The sequence below is a fragment of the Drosophila gunungcola genome, assembly GCF_025200985.1.
Source record: "Drosophila gunungcola strain Sukarami chromosome 2R unlocalized genomic scaffold, Dgunungcola_SK_2 000004F, whole genome shotgun sequence".
In the NCBI taxonomy this organism is placed as follows: domain Eukaryota; kingdom Metazoa; phylum Arthropoda; class Insecta; order Diptera; family Drosophilidae; genus Drosophila; species Drosophila gunungcola.
Window position 1 is genome coordinate 4434277 of NW_026453167.1, and position 20757 is coordinate 4455033.

The window sequence follows — 20757 nt, forward strand, 5'->3', positions numbered from 1 at the left end:
ATTATGCCGGCATTGTTTGAGTTTTTGCGCCCCCCATTCTCCTTGCTGTGGGCGTGTGCAATGTCCTGGCGAACAGGGAGCAGAAAAAAAGTATCCACGGAAAAAAATGGTATATAAATCTATAGATTTTTATTAATTCAAAAAGCTAATTGGTTTTAGAAATTATTAAATAGACTCTACAAATTAGCTAGATATTTTAGATAATTTGAAATTATACATTTAAATCCCACAAGCTCTTAAACCTGCATATTGCTATTATGATGGCCTTTAAAAGTATCTTCAAGTGTATATAGAAAGCAATACTTTATTGGAACACATGATTTTAGGCACCTAGTCACCTAAAAATCCATTGCAAAAATGATTTGAATCATTAATCAAAGATGTCTGAACTTTTGGTTCTTTTGAACTATGATGTATAATCTTGCTTTTGTATCAATATCTTCAAGTTATTCCCCTTACTATCAGATCTACTCAATATGCCAATGAATTATAATATTTTGAGTGGCGGGGTCGCTCTTGTGGATTGCTAATGCAACAAAAGCCCAAAGTCCAAAGCCATCAGACTCTCAGTCAGTTTCAGTTTCAGGTCCACAGTCAAAGTTAATGACAACTTGCACAAGAACACTTTGCCCGGCCGCAAAGACAGCTGGCGAGTGTCCTGCACACATGAATGTTTCAGCATCCTAGGCAGGAGTCCTTGGCCATTGCAATTCCTGTTGCAATTTCACAGCACCTTTCCTTTTACCAAACTGGTTATGAATATTTCATGTAGCCAGTCGAATGCATTCAATATGCCCTATATGTATGGTTAGACATTTATGGCCAATGGATTGTAACACTTTTGAGTCAGGAAATATTAAAGGATGCTATTTGAAGGGCTTACAAAATGCATGGCAATAAGAGCTTTCGTTGCCTCGAAGTAGGCTTAAATGAATTATTAATTGATTTAAGTGAAATGAGGCTCATTATGAAGTTGGCAATCGAACTGAAATGGGAAAGTTTTCAAAGTTTGAAAGAAGTTGAGGAACGGGGCCTTTTCAGGACTTCCGCCCCCGGGCAGGAACTGTAATTTCTTATTTTGCCTGCTGCGTATTGAAGAATTTATCTTTATTTTTTACCCCAGTACAAATTCCCCCGCCACGCCCCTGTTTTGCCCCCGCCTCCGCCCCTCCCCAGCCGCATTGTTGTGCATTGGGCCGCAGCTGGTCTGCCATTAAATCAACAATGGCCGTCCGTACACGTGCTCGTCCTTCTCAACGGGTATGTGTGTATGGGGATGTGTATGTCCTGTGTGTGTGTGTGTGTCTTGCTGTATTAGTTTCCCTTTTGTATGATTTTTCATTTGAGTTAAGACCCTCTGCTCTGGCCACCAAACCCCACGGCCTGGGCATATTTGTGCGTATTGCAAGTGAAATTCTCTGCTGCTTATTGTTATTGCCCCGGGAACATGGAAAACGATTGAGCGCCAGGATGGGGCAAAATGGGTGGACTGAACTGGACTGGTCTGGAGGAAAAAGGGCACACAGGACATTCAGAACACAGAGCTCGGCGCACAGGACACGCAGCAATTGAGAGTTGTTGATTGTTGCATATTACTCACAGCCCGAAAGTTCAAAGGGTCATCGCAGCGGGCAAGTTGGGTCTGATTCTGGTTCTGCTCCTGCTTCTGACTCTGAATTTGTTCTCAGCTGCAACAAGCAAACAAAATAAAAAAAACAGAATTTCCGGTGCATACTCCAGGGAATAATGCCCGTATTGTTCAACCAACAAGAAGTCGGATTATTCGGACTTTAACTGATATTTAAAATTGTACTGAAAAGCTTACAGCAACGAGAGTGTTTGACCTTTACAATTGAATAGTTTTCATTTATTTCATGAATCTTTTTAATTGTTAACATAACAATTAAAGGTTTATATTTTCTTATTTACAAATTAGCATTCTTGACATTATATATTTGGAAATTTTTTTTTAATAATCCTTGCACATTTCGCTATTGGTAGTTTTAAAAATATAGAATTATAATTTAAATTATGAAAATAGTTGGGTATCCAAGTACATACTGTATTAGTATCATCATCTAAGCCAGCATTGGTTTTGGCTCAGGCAGGAATGTAAATTAGCTAATATTCATTTAATTTTGTATATAATTTAATAAAACACATTAACATCATTAAATAAACCATTTGCTATTTGTTCTTTCTACCCACATTTATAAGCCATATGAATACGAAGGGAAATTGAAGTAGAATGTCTATAGACCGAAGCGGGAATCACTTTAAATTGAAAAATCTCAAGCACTTTGGCTCCAGGCCATTAGCATCTCTTCCGAAAGTGCAATATGAGGTGAAAGCCAACAATCGGGATAAAATAATTCTTCCTGCCAGGATCGTAAATATTCATGATATAACCGGAAAGCGATTAAATCGCTAAAGGTTTAAGGCTCCTGTTGCAGCGCCAACTTCAGTGAGGTCCTGCCGCTGTAGCTACGAGTACTCCAATATTGATAGTAAATGCCGTAAAGTGTTCTACGGAAATTCTGCAGCCACGCGTACTCGTTTTCCACACCCCCTCCCACCCCCCACTTTTCCGCCCCTCGCTGTGTTTTTTTTTGGTGTTGTTGTAGCCGCTGCCTTGAGTTTTATGCAAGCATGTGGAAAATTCCAACGAAGTGCGGTCATTTTAATAACAAAAAACATCAGCTCTTTATGCACTCAATGCTCCTGTTTTTTTTTCGTTGTTCGCTGCTTTGGCTTCTATTTACTTGTTTTTTTTTTTGTTTTTTGCATTTTATGACTTTCGCTGTTGTTGTTAGCCGAGCGAAACTTTTCCAATATACCAGTATGCTCTTTGTTTTTCCTGCTGCAGATGGTTGTTGCTCCCCATTGGGTTGGTTTTCCCCTGGGTGTGTGTGTGAGTGTGTGTGGGGGTGCGTTTGGGTGGGTGGTGGTTGTGTTTGTGTGTGGCTATTACAGTCGGTTGGTATAATTTTTAAATCACACAAGACAGTTAATTAATGGAGGGATCAGGGCTTGGAAATATTTCAATAAATATGAATGAAATTGCAAGGATTACATTGCTTTCACATTTCTGGATCAGGAGCATCAAGTTTGCCGTGTTCAAGTATTTATGAGAAATCTTTACAATCAGTTATTTTGTTTGCATTTTTTTATAGTTTTCCTTTGAATCATCGCATTTTCAACATTCCCCTCCGTTGGTAAACCGATTCTATCCTCTAAGCACTTTCACACTCAAAGATTAAATGCCATATAAAATCTAGACTGAAAATCTCTGGAAAACAGTAGTCGTCAATTGTCATACTTAAATCAGGGTGGTCTCTTAAAAAAGACATTCTATTCTTGATCTTAAAGTTTCATTACCCTGGATTCACTATCTGCTTCATTTCCTGCTTTTATGTGGCACATTGTAATTGACCAACTTTAATTGAGATGAAGTTATATAGTTATATCTCTTGGTTCCACCTTAAAGGGAAGATGATGATGAAGATAATTTTAAGTTCCTTTTTTTAAGACAAAACCATTTTTTTTATTCTTTTATTGCTTGTGTTTAAAAGACTTTGAACTTTATTAACAATTTTGAAAAAGCTTAAAACTTTTTAATGAACAAGGAAATTAAATATTTGGTTCTTAAATGATCCTTATTGAAGGGAAATCCTTGAACATATTTTGTTTAAAAGCTAGTAGATTTGGTATTTTGCAAGGATTTGTCACTGGATAATAATATACCATAAAAGCGTTTAAGGTTTTGTTCTTGGTGACTTGTAGATTATACCCCTGTCAATCCAAACTACCTTTCCAAATAAACATTTATACTAATTGCCCGTTGCTATCCCTCCTCCCATTGCAGGGTCAGTGCTCGGCTGGTACACTGCCCATGGCCTGGGTCGATGAGGGACCCGGGCCCCCAATCTGCCCCCGATCCTGCGCCGAACAGCAGCAACAGAGGCCGGCGGCCTCCAAGGCGAAGCGGAGCGCCACCAGTAACAATAAAGTCAAGTATTTCGTAAACTATAAGAAAGCCCAGATGCGTTTGCGTCGCGGTGGGGAGTACGCGATGGACGCCACCGAGAGCCATGCCCCGGCGGCCAGCGAGCGACCAACGAGCACCACCGACGACCAGGAGGATGTGGATGGGTCCTCGTTCTCCACCAGCACCACCACCATTCCCATTACCACAGAGGAGGAGGAGCTGGTGCCGGAACCGCAGCCGACGCTGGCTTATAGCCACCTGCATGCCCAGGAGCCGATCCTGATCCAGCAGCAGGATGAGCAGGATGAGCAGGAGGAGCAACAACAGTGCCTTGAATATCTGGGCGATTCCGCCGAGTCGAGTCCGCAGCATTTGTGTGGCCTCCGGTCACCTGGTCACCTGCTGGAGCGGCTGAGGGTCCTGCGGCTGCGCAACTGCTGCGAGAGGAGCGTCTTCAGCGCCCTGCACACGCTGGCCTTGAACGCCAGCCTATCGGATCGCAGCGAGTGCGTCCGCGTGCTCAGCGATCTGCTGGACGTGGACGGACTGGCCAACAGGATCACATGCGAGCTGGCCGAGATTCTGTTCCGTTTCGACTGTCGGCAGGTCTACTCGCTGATCAATCAGTGCGACGACTGCAAGGTGAGTTGGCTACTTTGAATTTCTTGCAAGAAGCAAAGACCATTACTTTCCCTTAAGTTCCCTGGCCTTTAACCCATCTAATCCCCTATCTGGCCACCCCCTACCCCCCACAGTCCACGCCCCTTTAAACCAATTAAGCCACAACCCCATTCGCTTTCCACTTTGGCCCAGGCCAAAACTCTTCCGCACCGCGTGACATTTTTAGCTGCTCATTAATTATTAAAGTTGAGCTGCGAAAAAAGGGAAAAACTTAAAACCAAAACCGAAACCAAAACCAACGGCCCTAAAAAAGCAATTTTGCACTGAGAGAAAATTTGAGAAGTGGAAATTTAAAATATTAAGAGGTATAGCTTAAAAAAGACAAGGCATTAGAACAGAAAAGGTAGTTCAATAAATTAAGTATATAAATTAAGTCCTAACATAACATAAGGAACAAGCAAAGTTCTTCGTAAGAAATATTTAAATGTGTTATTTTTTGTTAATTTTTCTACAGTGCTTGACCAAAGGACCCCAGTTAAGCTTTTAAGGTCTACAAGTTTATCTATTTATCAGGCGCTCCCCGAGTTGATATTCTCCCAGTGAACAGGTCCTGTGTAGCAAAGCAGATGTCAAAAACAGTAAGCTTTAATCCGCCAGGAAAAAATGCCTGTTTGCATTTAAAAATTCCCTTTGCCCTGCCCCTGCCATTGGCCATTCTCTCAGTGCAGAGCTCATTGAGGTCTCATGCCGCTTTTGGCCCAAACCCAAAGACCAGGACTCTTGTCCAAGGATTCATATTTCAGTCGCGTAATTATGGGCCAGTCGGGGAAGGAGTCCGCGTTGCGTTGCGGTTAATTTGTGGCACTTAAGCTCGTCGGCTGCAGTTTCTCCGAAGCGTTCGCTACATAACAACACCAGATTTCGGTTGCATATTTGATGTCTGTTCCATATAATTGGTAATTATTCGTCGAGTGCCGGCCAGAGGTTCCTTTCCTTAACCTGAAAACCTGAAATGGCTGAAGGGGCGAACGGAGGAGCCGGCTGAAACAATGACTACGCTAATGAGGGTCTCTGTGGGTAAAGGAAAAACCTTTTGAATACTGCAAAATCTCTGCGAGGCAGTACAAAAAAAAAATGAAAAAAACTGAAATGTGAATTGCGCTGATTAACAAAACTTGAGGCAAATGCTAAGCAGACGGCAACAGAACAACAACAACAACAACAAGAACTCGGGCCAAAAATACACAAGATGTGAGTGGGTGGCTCGAGGTGGGTGTGGGATGCAGGTGCTAGGGGCAGACATATGCACATACACACACAAATTTAAATTTAAATTACGCATACGCCTGGTGGCACACATTTAATGCGCTGTGCAGCCGCAGAGGCAACAACAACAAGGGCCTTAAACTAACCGAAGGATTGGGATTGCAGGGGGAGAGGAGGGGGTGTGTGGAGAAAGGGGGCCTGGAGAAAGTGGAAAAGAGAATCAGAGCAGAGAATCACCAGCAGCAGCCTTAACATAATTCTAGTTCGAAAATCGCTTTCTCTCTCTCTCTGGAAATCAGTTAGCAGAGAGTGCTAGTGAGAGTTTTCCAGGACCTCTATTTCACTCTCTTGCGGTGTCAGCAGGATACACTCTCTCGCTCTCTCTCTCTCTCTCTCTCTCTCTCACTCTATCTCTCTCAGCTTCCCTGACTTTGGGGATTCTGCAAACTTTTTCGCAGTTTATATAAGTTTCAACAGGCCAATGTTTTGTTAAAAAATTCCATAAAAATAAAAATACAAATTCAAATTTCTATGCAACTCGGCCTCGGGGGAATCCTGTAAGCTTGCACAAACATTTAGTTTTATAATATTTTCAGGAGCCAAACTTTAATTAGCTTTAGCTTGCCAAATTGCCCGACAGCAGGCATTGGGATTTCCAACGGCAGCGTTTGAATTTTCAACTGCGCGCGCTTCTCTGGCCCTCTTTCTCTCTGGTCGGCCATTCAGCAGAAGGTTCCTTGGCTTTTCCAAAGTGCCAGCCTCGTCCACACGGGCAGATTCCAGTACAAAACACGTTTTTGCACATGGCCCGAGACCAGAGTTTGGACTTAACCCCGCCAGTATCGGTAACACTGGGCTGTGATATCACTCATGTATGTCCAGTTAACCGATTTAAGTACTCGGTCCGACTCCACTGGCGATTGCATATGGCATCATATCATATTTATTTATGATTACCCACCTTTCTCGACCGCAAGTTCGTCTAATTAGTCGCAAAAGGCTTGACATTGTGGCCGACCGCAAAGGGAAAACTCATTGGCCGGAACGGAAGCTTCAAGGCAACATTTTGTGTCCTTATTTGCGGTTTGGAAAACAGTTTTGGGTGCAGCACGGACCCAAAAAGACGTTGATGGTCCCATCATTGCAGCATTTCGATTATTTTGGTCATATTTGTGGACATTTTAATCGTTTTTCAGGGCCGCATAATGAGAGGACAATATGATTTTGTTGATGGTAGTCAAATTCTCAAGAGCCTGACCCTAAATCATCTTTATTTATTTCTTTGCTGATTTCGATAGCTATTTGTTAATTATTTTTTGCTTTTAATTCCTTTATTTTGTGATTATTTAAGTTAAATTTCCAAAAGTTAAATTTCCAAAATATTTTTATTATAGGTACTAAAGTCTAAGGTTTTTTTTTTGTAATTGCCATATTAACGTTTATGAATTTGCATGCACAGAATAAACTTAAACTGCTGATAAATCGAAAAGTGTCAGCCCCAGAAAATGACAAATAAATATTGGCCACTTTGCTTAAAACTCAATTAAGGCGGCAAAAAATCACAAATAGATGAGCATTCTATGCACACATGCATATTTATGAGCTAGCTTAAGTATGCACAAAGCGACAATAAATCGTTGACCTCTAGAGCCAGCAAAATAAAAACTTAAACTTAACCTGAGCATAATAGCGCCAAAGTTTAAGCTTTGCAAAACAATTTGCACTCGGATAATTCCGATCAATTAAATCAATTCAATCACCCATTGTTTAATTTATATTATTAAGGTATGCATATTCTCCGAATTGGCAAGCTTGCACATGCGAAAACCTTTATCAGCACCTTTTGCTGTCGACACACACACATAGTTTGCTGCTGTTTGGCCATAATCTATTTTCATCGGAGATTTCGATTTGATGTGGTGGATTTTCCTTATTTTGTGTCTTTTCCCCCTCTGGCTTTTTTTTGTTTCATATACTTTGTGGCAGTGGGTATAAATTTGCATTTTACATATAGACACATATCGCATAACCTTACGTCATCGAAGGAGCGTCGATGGAAGCTTATGGCTGGGTGCTATTTATTGGGAACGGAATGGAAGGAGAAGCCGTTTCTCGACGAAAGAAAATTGTCAAAAGCGGAAGTAGCGTAATTTCATAAATGATTGATTACAAACACTTTACACGCATTCTCACTTATGTACGCCAATCACACACACACACACACACACACATACAGTCGCCCACACACATGTATGGCATATCCTTGCGAAGGATAACGCTTTCTCTTTTCCCACATATTTGCTTAGGTGTTTGGGCCATAAACGATTTGTTGCTGTTGTCGCCTGGCGACAGCTGACAACACTGAGCTGTATTACACTATAGCCGCGTTTTGTTGGGTCCGCTTTGCACTTCTTTATCCCCGCATCACCCACACCCCCACCCCCTTTGCGGCTGGACACATGTGTGCGACGACAGCGAGGAGAAAAACTTTCTGTGTTCCAATAATCTTTTCCACTTCCACTAGCATTTTGCCCCGTGTCCCCAGCATTTGTTTCCACCTTTTTTTTTTTGCATTGGCATTTGGCTTGGCTTGGCATGGCTTGGCTTCCTCGTCCTGTTTTGCCTCCCTCGCAGCTTGCCACTTTGTGCAATCTAGCAATTTATCGAGTTCTGCGTGGGCGCCGCATCTTACAGATTATAATCCCGCCCGGGGTGGTGCTAGTGCTGGTGGTGGAAGTGGAAGCAGCTGGCCCAAGTCTTCAGATTGATAGATTTCACTTTGCGGTGCACGGTGGATTAAGGAAAAAGTTGATTTAGCGGCGAGATTCCTGAACGCGATGGGATCCGACGGCTGTATTCTATAAATAATCCTGGCAGGACTAAGCGAAAAAGTCGTTTTGATTTCGATTTTGGCACTCTTTTGCTCTTCTTCAACTAAACGAATATATTTATAGGGCAAGTTTTTGTAAAAAACTTACTTATCATCATTTTTATTTTGTGAAGAAAGAAAAATTGCTTGTACTGAATTCATTAATTTAATATTTTAAAAAACAGGGTAATGAAATACCTTTAATAAAATAAAAGAGAGTTTAACAATAATTTAATATACAAATTCAATAAGAATGATAGAAGTTAAACTAAGCTACAATCGATATTAAATTGCTTGTACTGAACTCGTTAAAATAATGTAAAAGATTTCAATATGAATGATATAAAACAAACAACAGAAGATTGTCTTAAAAATGTCTACAATCGATATCAAAAATGTATGCTTTTATCCGCTAACCCAGCAATAAGCATTTGGGTCACAATCCTCCCCCTGCACTAACTTCCTTGGAAAACTTTCTCCCCTGATTAGCTCCAAAAAAAACCCCCTCGGTTGAAAAGCGTAGCAACTTTCGCTTTTAGCCCTCAGAAATATTGCGTATACGCCATGTAGGCTGAGTTGTGGGTAAAAGTTTCGGTTAAAGGCCCTCTACGCCAAATGAATGGCGCAATGCAGCGGAAAATTGGCCAATTTGAGCAAAAAGAAGAAGAAGCAGAAGGAGCGCTAATGTGACCAAATGGAGAAGTAGTGGAGAAGTGGATAAGGCGAAGGATTCGCATTGAGCAGCAGTAAACGATTAATCAATAAAACGAAGCCTGATGAGCAGGACACAGACAAGGACCGCAGGACAGACAAAAGGGTAGCAAGGGCAGCAGCTGCTCCTTGGGGTCCTTCCCCCCACTTCCCCCCGTCCCCTCCCCCTTGCAGATCCCCTCTAGCTTCGGGTGAGCTGGGGGCTCCCACGTTGACTGACAAGTCTTTGTGCAAACAGACGCACAATCCCACTCACAAACACACACTCGCAAATAGGGACAACTCACACACTCACACACACACACAGACCAGCTCGTTGCTGACACAATATGAAAAATGTTTTTTTTTTACCCCCTCTTTCCAGGGGATGTGGCTTCTGAGTGGGAGAGGGGGAGAAGGGGAGGGGGGCGCAGGGCATGTTCGTAATCCACAATCGACAAAGATAAATCGCTTTTAGTGTGCTTCAAAGCATTTATTTAAATTTACGCTCGCTCTCTGTTTCTGTCCCTGTCTCGCCCCCACTGTCTGTCACCTCGCCCTTTCTAGTCAGCTGCACTGGAAAAAAATATATGTAAATAGAAATGAAGGGCAATCTGATCACACCCTTCTTAGGAGTCACAGAAATACCTTTCAACTAAATGTTCTTTAAAAGTCATTATCTTTTGCTTTTCGTATTCTAGACCAAAGTAAAAACTTTTATTTAGCAATAGTTATACTACAAAGTGTTACTTACATAAGTAATATCAAAAAAAATGTGTCAAAGTATATAATAGCAACCTTTTTCATTCAGAAAATTTATACATTATTGCATTTAATGCTCTGTGTGATTTCAATTCCCAAGCCATATAGTTTTGTTCTTCAATGCCATTTTTGTTGTTCGGTGCAGCTGGTAAAAGCTGAAAATTGAACCCGAAAAACGAGACTAAAGCTGAGGCCAACAAAGGCCAATGAATTATTTGCGGTTGACGCTGTCCGCTGACGTCATAGATAGGCGTCTACGACAACTTAAGCTACCCTGCAATACACTCCACTCATCGCCCACACGCAGGACTCAGGACGCAGGACACCCCATTCTCTCGTCGACTGGTAGCAGGCATTAGCGTCATTCATACTTTGCGACTAGCTTCTTCTTGGCGCTCAGCATGTGAGCCGCCTCCCAAAATTATGCCACACCCACTATGGCATCCATGAGGTGCGTGAGTGTGTGTGTGTGCGGGTGTGTCTGTCTTGGCGAGAGTGTTTAACTGCCTGTAATGAGCTGCCAATGACTCAGCCTCGGTCGACGCTTAATGAGCAAATTAGTCGGCTCCGAATTGTTTTGTGCTCGAATCTATCTATCCCAAATGGATAGCTGTGCAGAATATTATTTTAGCCAACAAATAACCATGACGGGGTTCCTTGTTCCTATAAGTCCAATCTTAACAGATTAAAATATATAAACCTTTATACTCACTATAAAAAGAAATATTAGCAGATGCATAGGTTATTAAAGTTAAATTTAAATTACAACTACTGCGGCAATCATATAAAATTTTTATGTTTTTAGCTAAAAATTAAATTGAATATAGAAAAATAAATGTTAAATTTACTGCCCACCGTTTTCCACCGTACACCAAATCATACCCCTGATAAGTTTAAAGGCATTTAGAATTGATTGGTTGAGTTGCGAATTGGTTTCCTCGAAACGTTTCCACAAAGTGCCCATCGCAAGGCCAACATTCTGCCGATTATTTACATATGTGCGTTTTATTGGGTCGGACATGGTATAATGGGGAAATTCCGCGTCTTATTTTTAATTAAACTTTCAATTCATATTTGCCGTCAGTTAAGCAGCTTTCAAGGAATTGCGCATGCTGCATATCTGAAATATGGAACAAACCATACATCATGACTGAATGTCTTTTTAGCCCATTGGCATGACTGCATTCTTCTCGGGCAAATGTTGCAGACGTGGCACGACAGCCACACCCGCTCACACTCCCACACCCATTTGGCGAAATCGACTTCGGCCAACACATTGAGCTCGGTTTGTGCATTATTTACTTGTGTGTGCCACTGGCATCCATTGTATTTGAATTGTCAAATCAGTGGCAGCCAACGAAAAGGGACGGGAGGGGCTACACAATGGCCGACGAGGGGAAGTGCATAGACAAACAGACGGAGCATCCTCCGGGTTTGTATCAGCGCCCTCAACGGCTGACTGACTCAACCGGACGGAAGCTGCAAAATAAACTAAGCATTGCATTTACGGCAAAATAAAGCGGGCTGAAAAAACAGCTACAATGAAAGGTTAGGGCACAGGCACACAATAAATATATCACATCGATGTCGATTGAATATTTCTTGTTTCCAGTCAGATCTATAATCTGTTTAATAACATTTAGGTTACCTACAATATCATTGAATATATATTAATGATAATGATAATAATAATAATAATAGGCTTTGGAAAAATCTGATATTGTTGTTCAATTTTAATAAAATTCACTAACTAAATAGTTGCATATAAGAGCACACTTAAATTCCCTTTCAAACAAACAATTTATACAAATAAAAGCTATTAGGCCAACATAATGATTAAATTAAACAGGTCCAAAAGGATCTACCATTTTGTCTCAGTGTTTTCAGACAAATTGGTGGGAGTTTTCCCTGACTGCCCACAATATATAACCCAGTTTCCCCAATTAGTTTAACGCATTCTACCCAAAAAAAAAAAATTCTATCTTCCGGGGACATCCCACCTAATTAAATACTAACTAATGTGTTTGTCCATACTCCAGTGGACAACTCAACTGGCTCGTTAAAAGGAGCAAAAAATGATAATTAGGAAGCCTTGTGAAATGGAAAACCCTCCGCAATGACCCTTCAAATGCGTACATTATCTGTTTGAATATACTGGCCGTGACTAGTGTGTGTTTGCTTTAATGTTTATGCATGTATGCAGCGCTGGGTACATAAATTCCAACACTTGTCGACCAACATATCCGTCATAAACATTTCACATCAGCCACAACGTAAATTTCACTTAAATATGCAAATTTCTTTTCGCCCCCGTAAAACACACACAGGAAAGGGGGCGAGAAATGGGAAAAGAGTGCTAGAGGTTGACATTTCAACTGTTTCGCGTTTGACACAATATGATTCAAAAAGCGAGTGAGCTGGGACTCAAAGCAAACACGTTAATTGAAAAATTTACCCACATTCCGGCTATGAAAATATATATGTATGTACAATATATTTATGCAAGAATGTATATTTACAATAGCAAATGTTGTTGGCCAGTTATGACAGGCAATTAAATTCCGACTAGGGCAGCATTTTGTTGCCCAATTAGCCGAGTCTGCCAGCGATTTATAAGCGCACTTCGGGTTGACAACAGGCAACAGACATTAGACAATTATGGAAAGGCGGCAAAACGCAAAATGAATGCGGACAGTACAGCATAGCAGCTGAACAAATGTGCCAAAAAATGTTCATGATAATTTGGTACGACACCCTTTTAAACACTCATCCGCCCCGTTGGCCGGCGACCAGCGCTCTCAGCCGCCGTTAAAGCACCAACAGCTCTGGCATTTTGTTATGGGATTTTGCGGTTTTAAATTTTGTATTTGTCGGTTGCAGCACGTAGATGGCTGGCAAATGGGATGGGTGTTCGGATGGGTGTGGGTATGGGTATGGGGATGGGTATACTACAAAGTTTTATGCGCTGCACTCTGTAGGTAACACGTGACCGTGTGGCAAACAAAACAAACGAAGCAATGAACCAGCCAACGAAAGGGAAACAGAAACCAGTAACACAGAAAGAAAGTGCTGACGAAGGGGATGGGTTTTTCCAGAATGTGTTTGGGGGGTACAGGGACATAATGGCCCTTGCAAGGCGTTTGTTCGCTGGTTGCAAGCTGCAAAAACCGCTCCGCAAGAAGGCGGGCTACCCACACGCACACCCAACCCCCACACTCATGCCCCACCGACACACTCGCCGAATGGATGGAAAATAAAAGTTTATCCTTGGACCAACAGCACAGGCATTACTTAAGCACAGGCGGGAGGGAATGGAATGGGGCAGGACACGCTGTGTGTTCTGCTTATTGCCATAGCCAATGCGACAACACGTGCCGCAGCTCCATAGTTCCACAGTTGGTCAAGTGCGTTGGCGTGGGCGAGGAGCCACTGTGGCCAGGCCACTTTGAGCTGGTTAACAAAATAAGCAGACACACACACAGCATAGTTCAGCGGGTTTTCACTGCTCCATTGAAATGCACGCCGAACAAGATATCTAGCCAAGTTGCGTTTTAATACCACACTATATTTCTGGGGAAACGGATATACCAATTTGGTGTCACTTTGCCCCTTTTTATTACTACATTTTTCAGAACACTTCGTTCGGCTTTCAATGGAAAATGTTCCTGGTAAACTGTGGTTTAATACCTTACCATGTTTATTACTCACTCAATTAAGATACATTTAATATTAATTCAATTTCTTTGAGCTTTAATTTCCTTTTATCTGTTTCAGTGAATGCATCTTTTAGATAATCAATTAAATAAATTTCCTATTAGTTTGAAAAAATTGGTATTGATTTAAACTTATTTAATACTAAAACTCTTAAGGGAATACTATCAATACTTCTTAAAAACTTTCTTAAAAAAATACTCGTTAATTATAAGTAAACATTATTTTATACAGCCAACATATGGTTACTTAACCCACGAAGTTTCCAGCAACACCCTCAACTCAAATAAATTCCCTTTGAATTGTTATTATTATTACTTGACATAATTGAAGTATTTACTCTGTAGAAACAATAACCAGGGACAATTCGAATTTGCATTTAATGGCTGTAGAAATCATGGTTGATTGTTATTTATGGAGTGAATTTTAATAAATGTGTTTTAAATTTTCCACATATAAAAATCTGTAGCATGCTTTTGTGGGCGGCGATTCGCACACAAACCAAAACACACACCCATACTTACACATACACACACGCATCGTTTCGTGAGCCATTATGCAAATTGGCAACAACATGGCAATGGAAATCGAAATCGCAATGATTGCCGAACCAAAACGAAAGCCGAAAGAGTCGAAGAGCCAGCTGTAATGCCCGGCTCTTACTACTCATAAATTTACTGCAATGGTACAAATCAAATCATAACTTATTTGCATACATACGAGGAAATGCCTAGCTGCTCTGTGTGTGTGCGAAGGTCCTGTAGGCCAGCTTATATACAATGTTTGTGTGTGTGTGTGTGTGTGGGCCATATCAATTACATTACATAGTCCTAGCTAGGGCATTTGGTGTGCTGCGCAAATCTTTGCCAAATTCAGTCACGTTTCCATAACACACTGACCAGGACCTCGACCACAACAGCCAGTCAGCCAGTTGGTCAGTGGGCAAAGGACCCTCATGAAAGTGTATTAAATTCATGCTGAAGTTGGGGATTTTTCGCCCACACTAGCGGTGGAACGAGTGCGCTTAGAAAGCCATAAAATATTTATGTCTCAGCCAGTTTGCGAATGAATTTGAAGGCCAATGCAGGAGCATAAACTTTGATACACTCAAGCGGGCCAATCGAATTGTGAATTGACTTGGGGCGAGTGGTGGGGAATCGATAACGCAAACAATATGCAAGGACAAACAAAGTTGTTCCCATTTCGCTGGTCATCGTAAAGAGGTTTCGTTCACTCAATAGTTTTTGTTTTTTCAATGACTATAATTGAGCTTTATTGACTAACGTAAATAACAAGGTTGACTTGATCGAAACGAAAATAATGAAAGCAATGACTAAACATGTTTGATGCTCCGACACTGCTGCTTTCAACCGAAAAAGGCCATACTAAAAATACTCATTTTTTCAGATTTGAAACTGCGAATTTGTAGTAGATTAGGTCTTAGTAAGCTTTTGTTCCTTTTTTCCTAAAAGAATGCAATAAGAATATTTGACAAAAAGAGAACGTTTATTTATTTAATTTTGTTAAAATTGTTATCCTGGGATTCAAAATAAACAAATAAGCTAGCTAGTCAGCCATAACAAACCAATTCGTCATTATAAAAAAAAATCGTATAATTTTCGCCATGTTGTTTGGGTTGTGCCCTGTGGCTTATTTATATATTTATTATATTTTTTTTTATTATTCTTGCGCCTGGGCAACGTTTGCGTTATTTCTTTGGTTCAACGGCTTATGAAATTATGATAGTAAAACCCGACTACGGCAATGGCTATGGCAACGGCAACGGCAGCCATTTGAAAACTCGTAAATCAACCCACACGCAATGTCTGGTCCGTTTGGCAAATATAAAAAGAATTCTCTTGCCTTCATTCTTTTTCGAAAAAAAAAGACGAACAAAAATTCAATTATTCGCCATATGAAACGGTCATTGACTGACTGATGGTCAGTGGCAAAGGTTGCTCACTCCCTTTTCTTTGTTGTCGCCTTTCTATGGCCTCTGACCCCTTAACCCTTAGGTTGGCCATTAATGTTTACGAGGGAGCGAGCAAAGTTACAAGTTATTTTTTCTGCGGACGTCGACCATAAACGTTATTCGTATTGATATGGCTGGCTGTAAAACCGGCAAAAATCTTGGCCGAGCTCACTGGGAAAATACATAGATAAAATTAGAATTTCATGACCTAATCTGAATTTCCAATTAAGCCCGGCTCATCGGACTCATTATCGCATATTGGGTTGGCAAAATTTTAAGCCACAATCCACTATGCCCATTTCCATCCGGCCTGGGAAATCGGAAGTGAATCTGGGTGACAGGAAGTGCGAAGGACGCGTCGCGAAGGTCACACATCGATGGGCAGGCATAACTCCGGCTTATTTACTGCCCGCATGTGTGTCGCACCCCCATTCGTCCTTTTCGTCCTCTTCGTCCTTTTGCTGCAGGCTGCCTGCATGGCCCTGCTGATGTCGATGCTGATGCTGATGCTGATGGTGTCATGTCGGCGTAATGGCCGAAAAGGACGAACAGGACGAAAATCGGGATTTTGCGTGCGGAATGACTTTTGCGGCCCGCATTTAAATGAAGGCAAGCTTAAATGGATTGCGACGCGCTGCCGGGGATAAGTTTAAATCCACTTCTTCAGCTCGGATTGATTTTTGCAGCTCCTCCGTGTGAAAGTTGTGCGCCAGCTAGCTGCACAGGCTCCAATTATCTCTGCACCTGGGGACCCTCTAATTGAGTTCGCCGTTTGAGACTTTTTATTTGGGCGTCGGAATTCATTTAGTGCAGAGTGCAGGCGCACATACGATATGTACGATATGTACGTATACGTATACCAGATGGGACAGGTCGGGCTCAAGTTATCTGCCACGTGCCACACGGCTCGGCTGCATGGCTGGTTTCGCGGCGAAGAACACTACACGACGGTGTCCTATTAATGGGGAATACTTTTTTGTAATTAAATAATAATTTAGCAAGTGGGGGCCCAATGGGGGGAGATGTGACGACGATCCCGCCTACGCAGGCCGAAAGCCTCAAAGTTACCACAGCAACAGCCACCCTTAGCTTTATCCATATATATGGTACAGAGAAAATAAAATAAGGGATATATTTTCGATTTTAGTCTATAGACTAATATTCCTGTACCAATAAAATTAAGAATATAATAAAATCATAGCAGAAAAAATCTTACTTTCCTTTAAAGAACATTCTTCAAATAAATGTTGTACATGTTATATATATATGTATAATACCAAATTCTCCATTATATAAACCCTTTTCTTAGAACAATTGAAAAAAATATTAAAAAAAAAAGGTTTACTCATTATTATTTATGAATATTTATTTAATATTTTTGAATAAAAATTTTATCCAATAGTTTTTTTTCACACTGTGCACATTTGTGGGTATATTTATTTGTATACGAGTATTTGGGGTTTAATGTCAGACACTCGCTGAGTTTATGGGGTCGTTGTCTTTCATGGCCAAAACAAAATGAGTATAGTTCTTGATGAACTGCTCACAAATGTTTTGGCTGTATCAGATAATCCGGTCGAATTTAGTGCCGCTGATGATCGAACTAGTCTACCGATTTAGACGAAAATAAGGAGTTTTATGAGCTTAAAATTTGCCTGGCCAAAAGCATTTTAATTTTCGATTTCTTTCTGGCCACAAACACTATTGCCCGCAGTGACAGCGGTGGCAAACACAAACAATTAGCCTTGCCAACTGCAGCCGCAGGCCAACAGTGCGTATACGTGATTTATGAATGCGGTGCAAGCTTTTGCGGTTATCACGGGCAGTAGGTAATTTTAGAGCCAAGACGCATTAAGGACAAAATGAGGGGAGAGCTGTGCGTTAATTCAATTAGTGTTGTGTTGTGTTGTGTTGTGTTTTGAATTCGGCCTTTGCTCAGCAGTGCTTTGTTCAACGCACATGAGCACGATACTCGATAATTGATTTAGACAATCAATGCACTTTGTTGCACTTTAACTTGGGGCAATGGCAATCAAGAATCTGTATATATATTGTGCATACTCTCTGCTCCTTTGCCTGCGCACCAAAGTCACCAGTATATGCATATATACATGAACAAAAACCCAATGACTTTGGTCCCTCGCTCCGAATCCTGGAATGCAATGAAAACGTAAATTCCTCTGGCGTCCACGTCCTTGCAGGCAAAATGTGATGGCAGTGCAGACACATTGATAGCCACAGAAATGTTGGCCAATAGCAAAAATTTCACCTGAACCAAATTTCTCTGCCAGCCTGCGAAGAGTTGTTTTGTTTGGTATTTGCCTTTGACCAACAGTTATGGGCAAAAAAAAAAAAGTTGGGCGGCAGGGCGGTAAATTCCAAAAAACTACTGCAATAGTTCTGACAGAATAGAAAATCACAACGAGAGCACACGCCAGCCAGCCAGCAACAAACAGAAACAGCAAAAATCAACAGCAGCATAGAATAAGCAAAAATATTTTCCCTACCTTCCAACAAATTGGCTGCCAAATGAAAAAGCTGTCGGAGGAGCAGAGGGAAAGCTGAATGGGCAGATGGATGGGTAGATGCAAAATTAATATGTGGAGTGTGCATTCTATGGCCGAGGCAACCATTCGAAGCTGAATTTTGGCAGAGTCGTCGGGAGGAATTTCCATAACTGTTTATATGAAAGCCGGGTATAAGTACGACGCTTTGTGTGCACTTTTATAGCAGCATGAAATGGATTTTTATTAAAGTATGCAAAAAGAGGTCTGCTCATCGTTATTCAATTGTGTTTTTTCTTTACCGAAAGATTATCAAAATAAAATATAATAACATAATCATAAAGCTTTTAAATGATATGGCTGTTCTTTCTTGGCATTTTGGATAAGTTCATGTAAACTTCAAAATAGTAATGTTTAAGTTTATGCTGATATTAATATACAAACATTTTAGTATGAGTTTATAGTTTACAAAAAAGAAGAGAATTGAACGAGAAAATAATTCTAATAAATAATATAAAAATAATATTTTGATATGAATTTAAATTTGACAAACAAGAAGAGAGTCGAACGAGAAAATAGCTCTTACGAGTATAAATATATTGATATTAATAATTAAATAGGATTAATAGAAATTATAGTTAACAAACAAGCACAGAAACGAACGAGAAAATAATACCTTTAATTTTATAAGATTAAAGACTAAGATTAAAACTTTATAGTTGCCAAGCAAGAAGAGAAACGAACGATAATATAATACTTCTAATTTTATAAAATAAGAGACCTCTCCTTCCATTTATATTGCTTTCATTAACAATTATACACATAATTAGCTAGGAAAATGAAAGCGATACAAATTTCTTAAAATCACAGTATCCTTAGCATCGCATATAAATAAGATATTATATATAGATGAGCTGGGAAAACCCCTAATTGAGCCGTAATTCAATAATTTCAATTAAACTTCCACAACACAAAAGCGAGATCCCATTTCGATTGAAATAATTTAAATGTGGCCCAGGGACCTGCATAATTGATGAGCCTTTTCAATTGCTTGTTTTGCAGGAAGCATATCGTCGCTGGGTCTGCAGTACACTAGTGCCATACTTTGCCGAGCCAAAGGACGTGTCGCCGAAGCAGAAGCCAAAGCCAAAGGACGATGGCCAGGGCGGCAAGAGCAAACGCTCGGCGCGAAGTGCAGCGATGGCGACGACGGACCACCGGCTGGACGGCATCAAGCATAAATCTCTGAAATTAATCAGCAATAACAATAAATCAAATAACGGCAATAACATGAACGAGCGTCAGATTAATCAGAAGCATGACAAGAGCTCCAATGCGAACGCGAACGCGAATGCGAATGCGAACTCAAACGCCAGCGCCAACAAGGACATTGACCGCAGCGTGGAGGAGGCGATTGGCAGGGACCTGGCTCAGACATTCTACGATGTTGTTGGCCTGTCTAAGCCCCGTCACGGAGGAGCGGAGCTTCAGATCCAGGTCCTGCCAGATGACGGCGACGAACCAGCACCCGATGCGGACTCCGAGGTCGAAACGGATACGGATACGGATACGGATGGGCATGGGGATGAGGAAAGGGACAGCCAGAGGGACAGGGAGACGGAGGGGAAGGATACGGATACGGATACGGAGAAGGACATGGAGGCCGAGGCCGAACAACAATCCAATAATTTCATATCGACTGCCAATAATTCGGATCCCAGAGCCACGGATCCAGTGATATCAAAACTACAGAAGAGGTGAGCAAACGTTTAAGCTGATTAATAATTTATCACTGCCTAATTTGATTATTAAGAATTATAACATTTTATTTTATTATAAACAATCAATGAATTTAATAATAATTTTAAATGCAATGAAATAAATTAAAAATATTTCAAAACCCATTAATCGCATAAAAGCAACAACTAATGCAATAACGACATTAACTAAATTAGGCAAAGTTATAATTACAATGTGTTAAACTAAATTTATTAAACATTAGTAATTAGGAAAGTTATGGTCACATATTATTAAATAAGCCAGCACAATACAATATATAATTAATTATATTTTTTGTTATCTCAAAAACTTTTATTGCATAGTAATGAACTTAAATTTGAAATTTTTATTAAAATATATTTTTAATGCATATATATTTTTCTATATTCGCCATAGATCAACACGCAAGACAGAGTTCCGTAAGCGGCGCCGTATCCGGCCGTGTCTGAGCGTCTGCCAAACCGTGGAACAAAAGTGCCCCTACCTGCTGCCCGCCGATCGCGCCCCCTGCGCTGCCCACCCAATATGCCGGCGAGCCGACATTTCTCTGCCTAGGTGAGTGTTCCTGTTCGGAATTTAAATAGATATATATATA

At 40.8% G+C, this 20757-nt stretch overlaps 1 protein-coding gene across 1 annotated transcript in view; it reads left to right on the plus strand.

Annotated features, from left to right (window-relative positions):
• Window positions 1-20757, plus strand: part of LOC128254162 (uncharacterized) — a 39183-nt gene that overhangs the window by 13113 nt on the left and 5313 nt on the right. The window contains 4 exon segments of the mRNA XM_052983022.1: window positions 3866-4630; window positions 19446-20140; window positions 20559-20667; window positions 20669-20717. Of these exon segments, the coding sequence (XP_052838982.1) occupies window positions 3866-4630; window positions 19446-20140; window positions 20559-20667; window positions 20669-20717 (1618 nt within the window).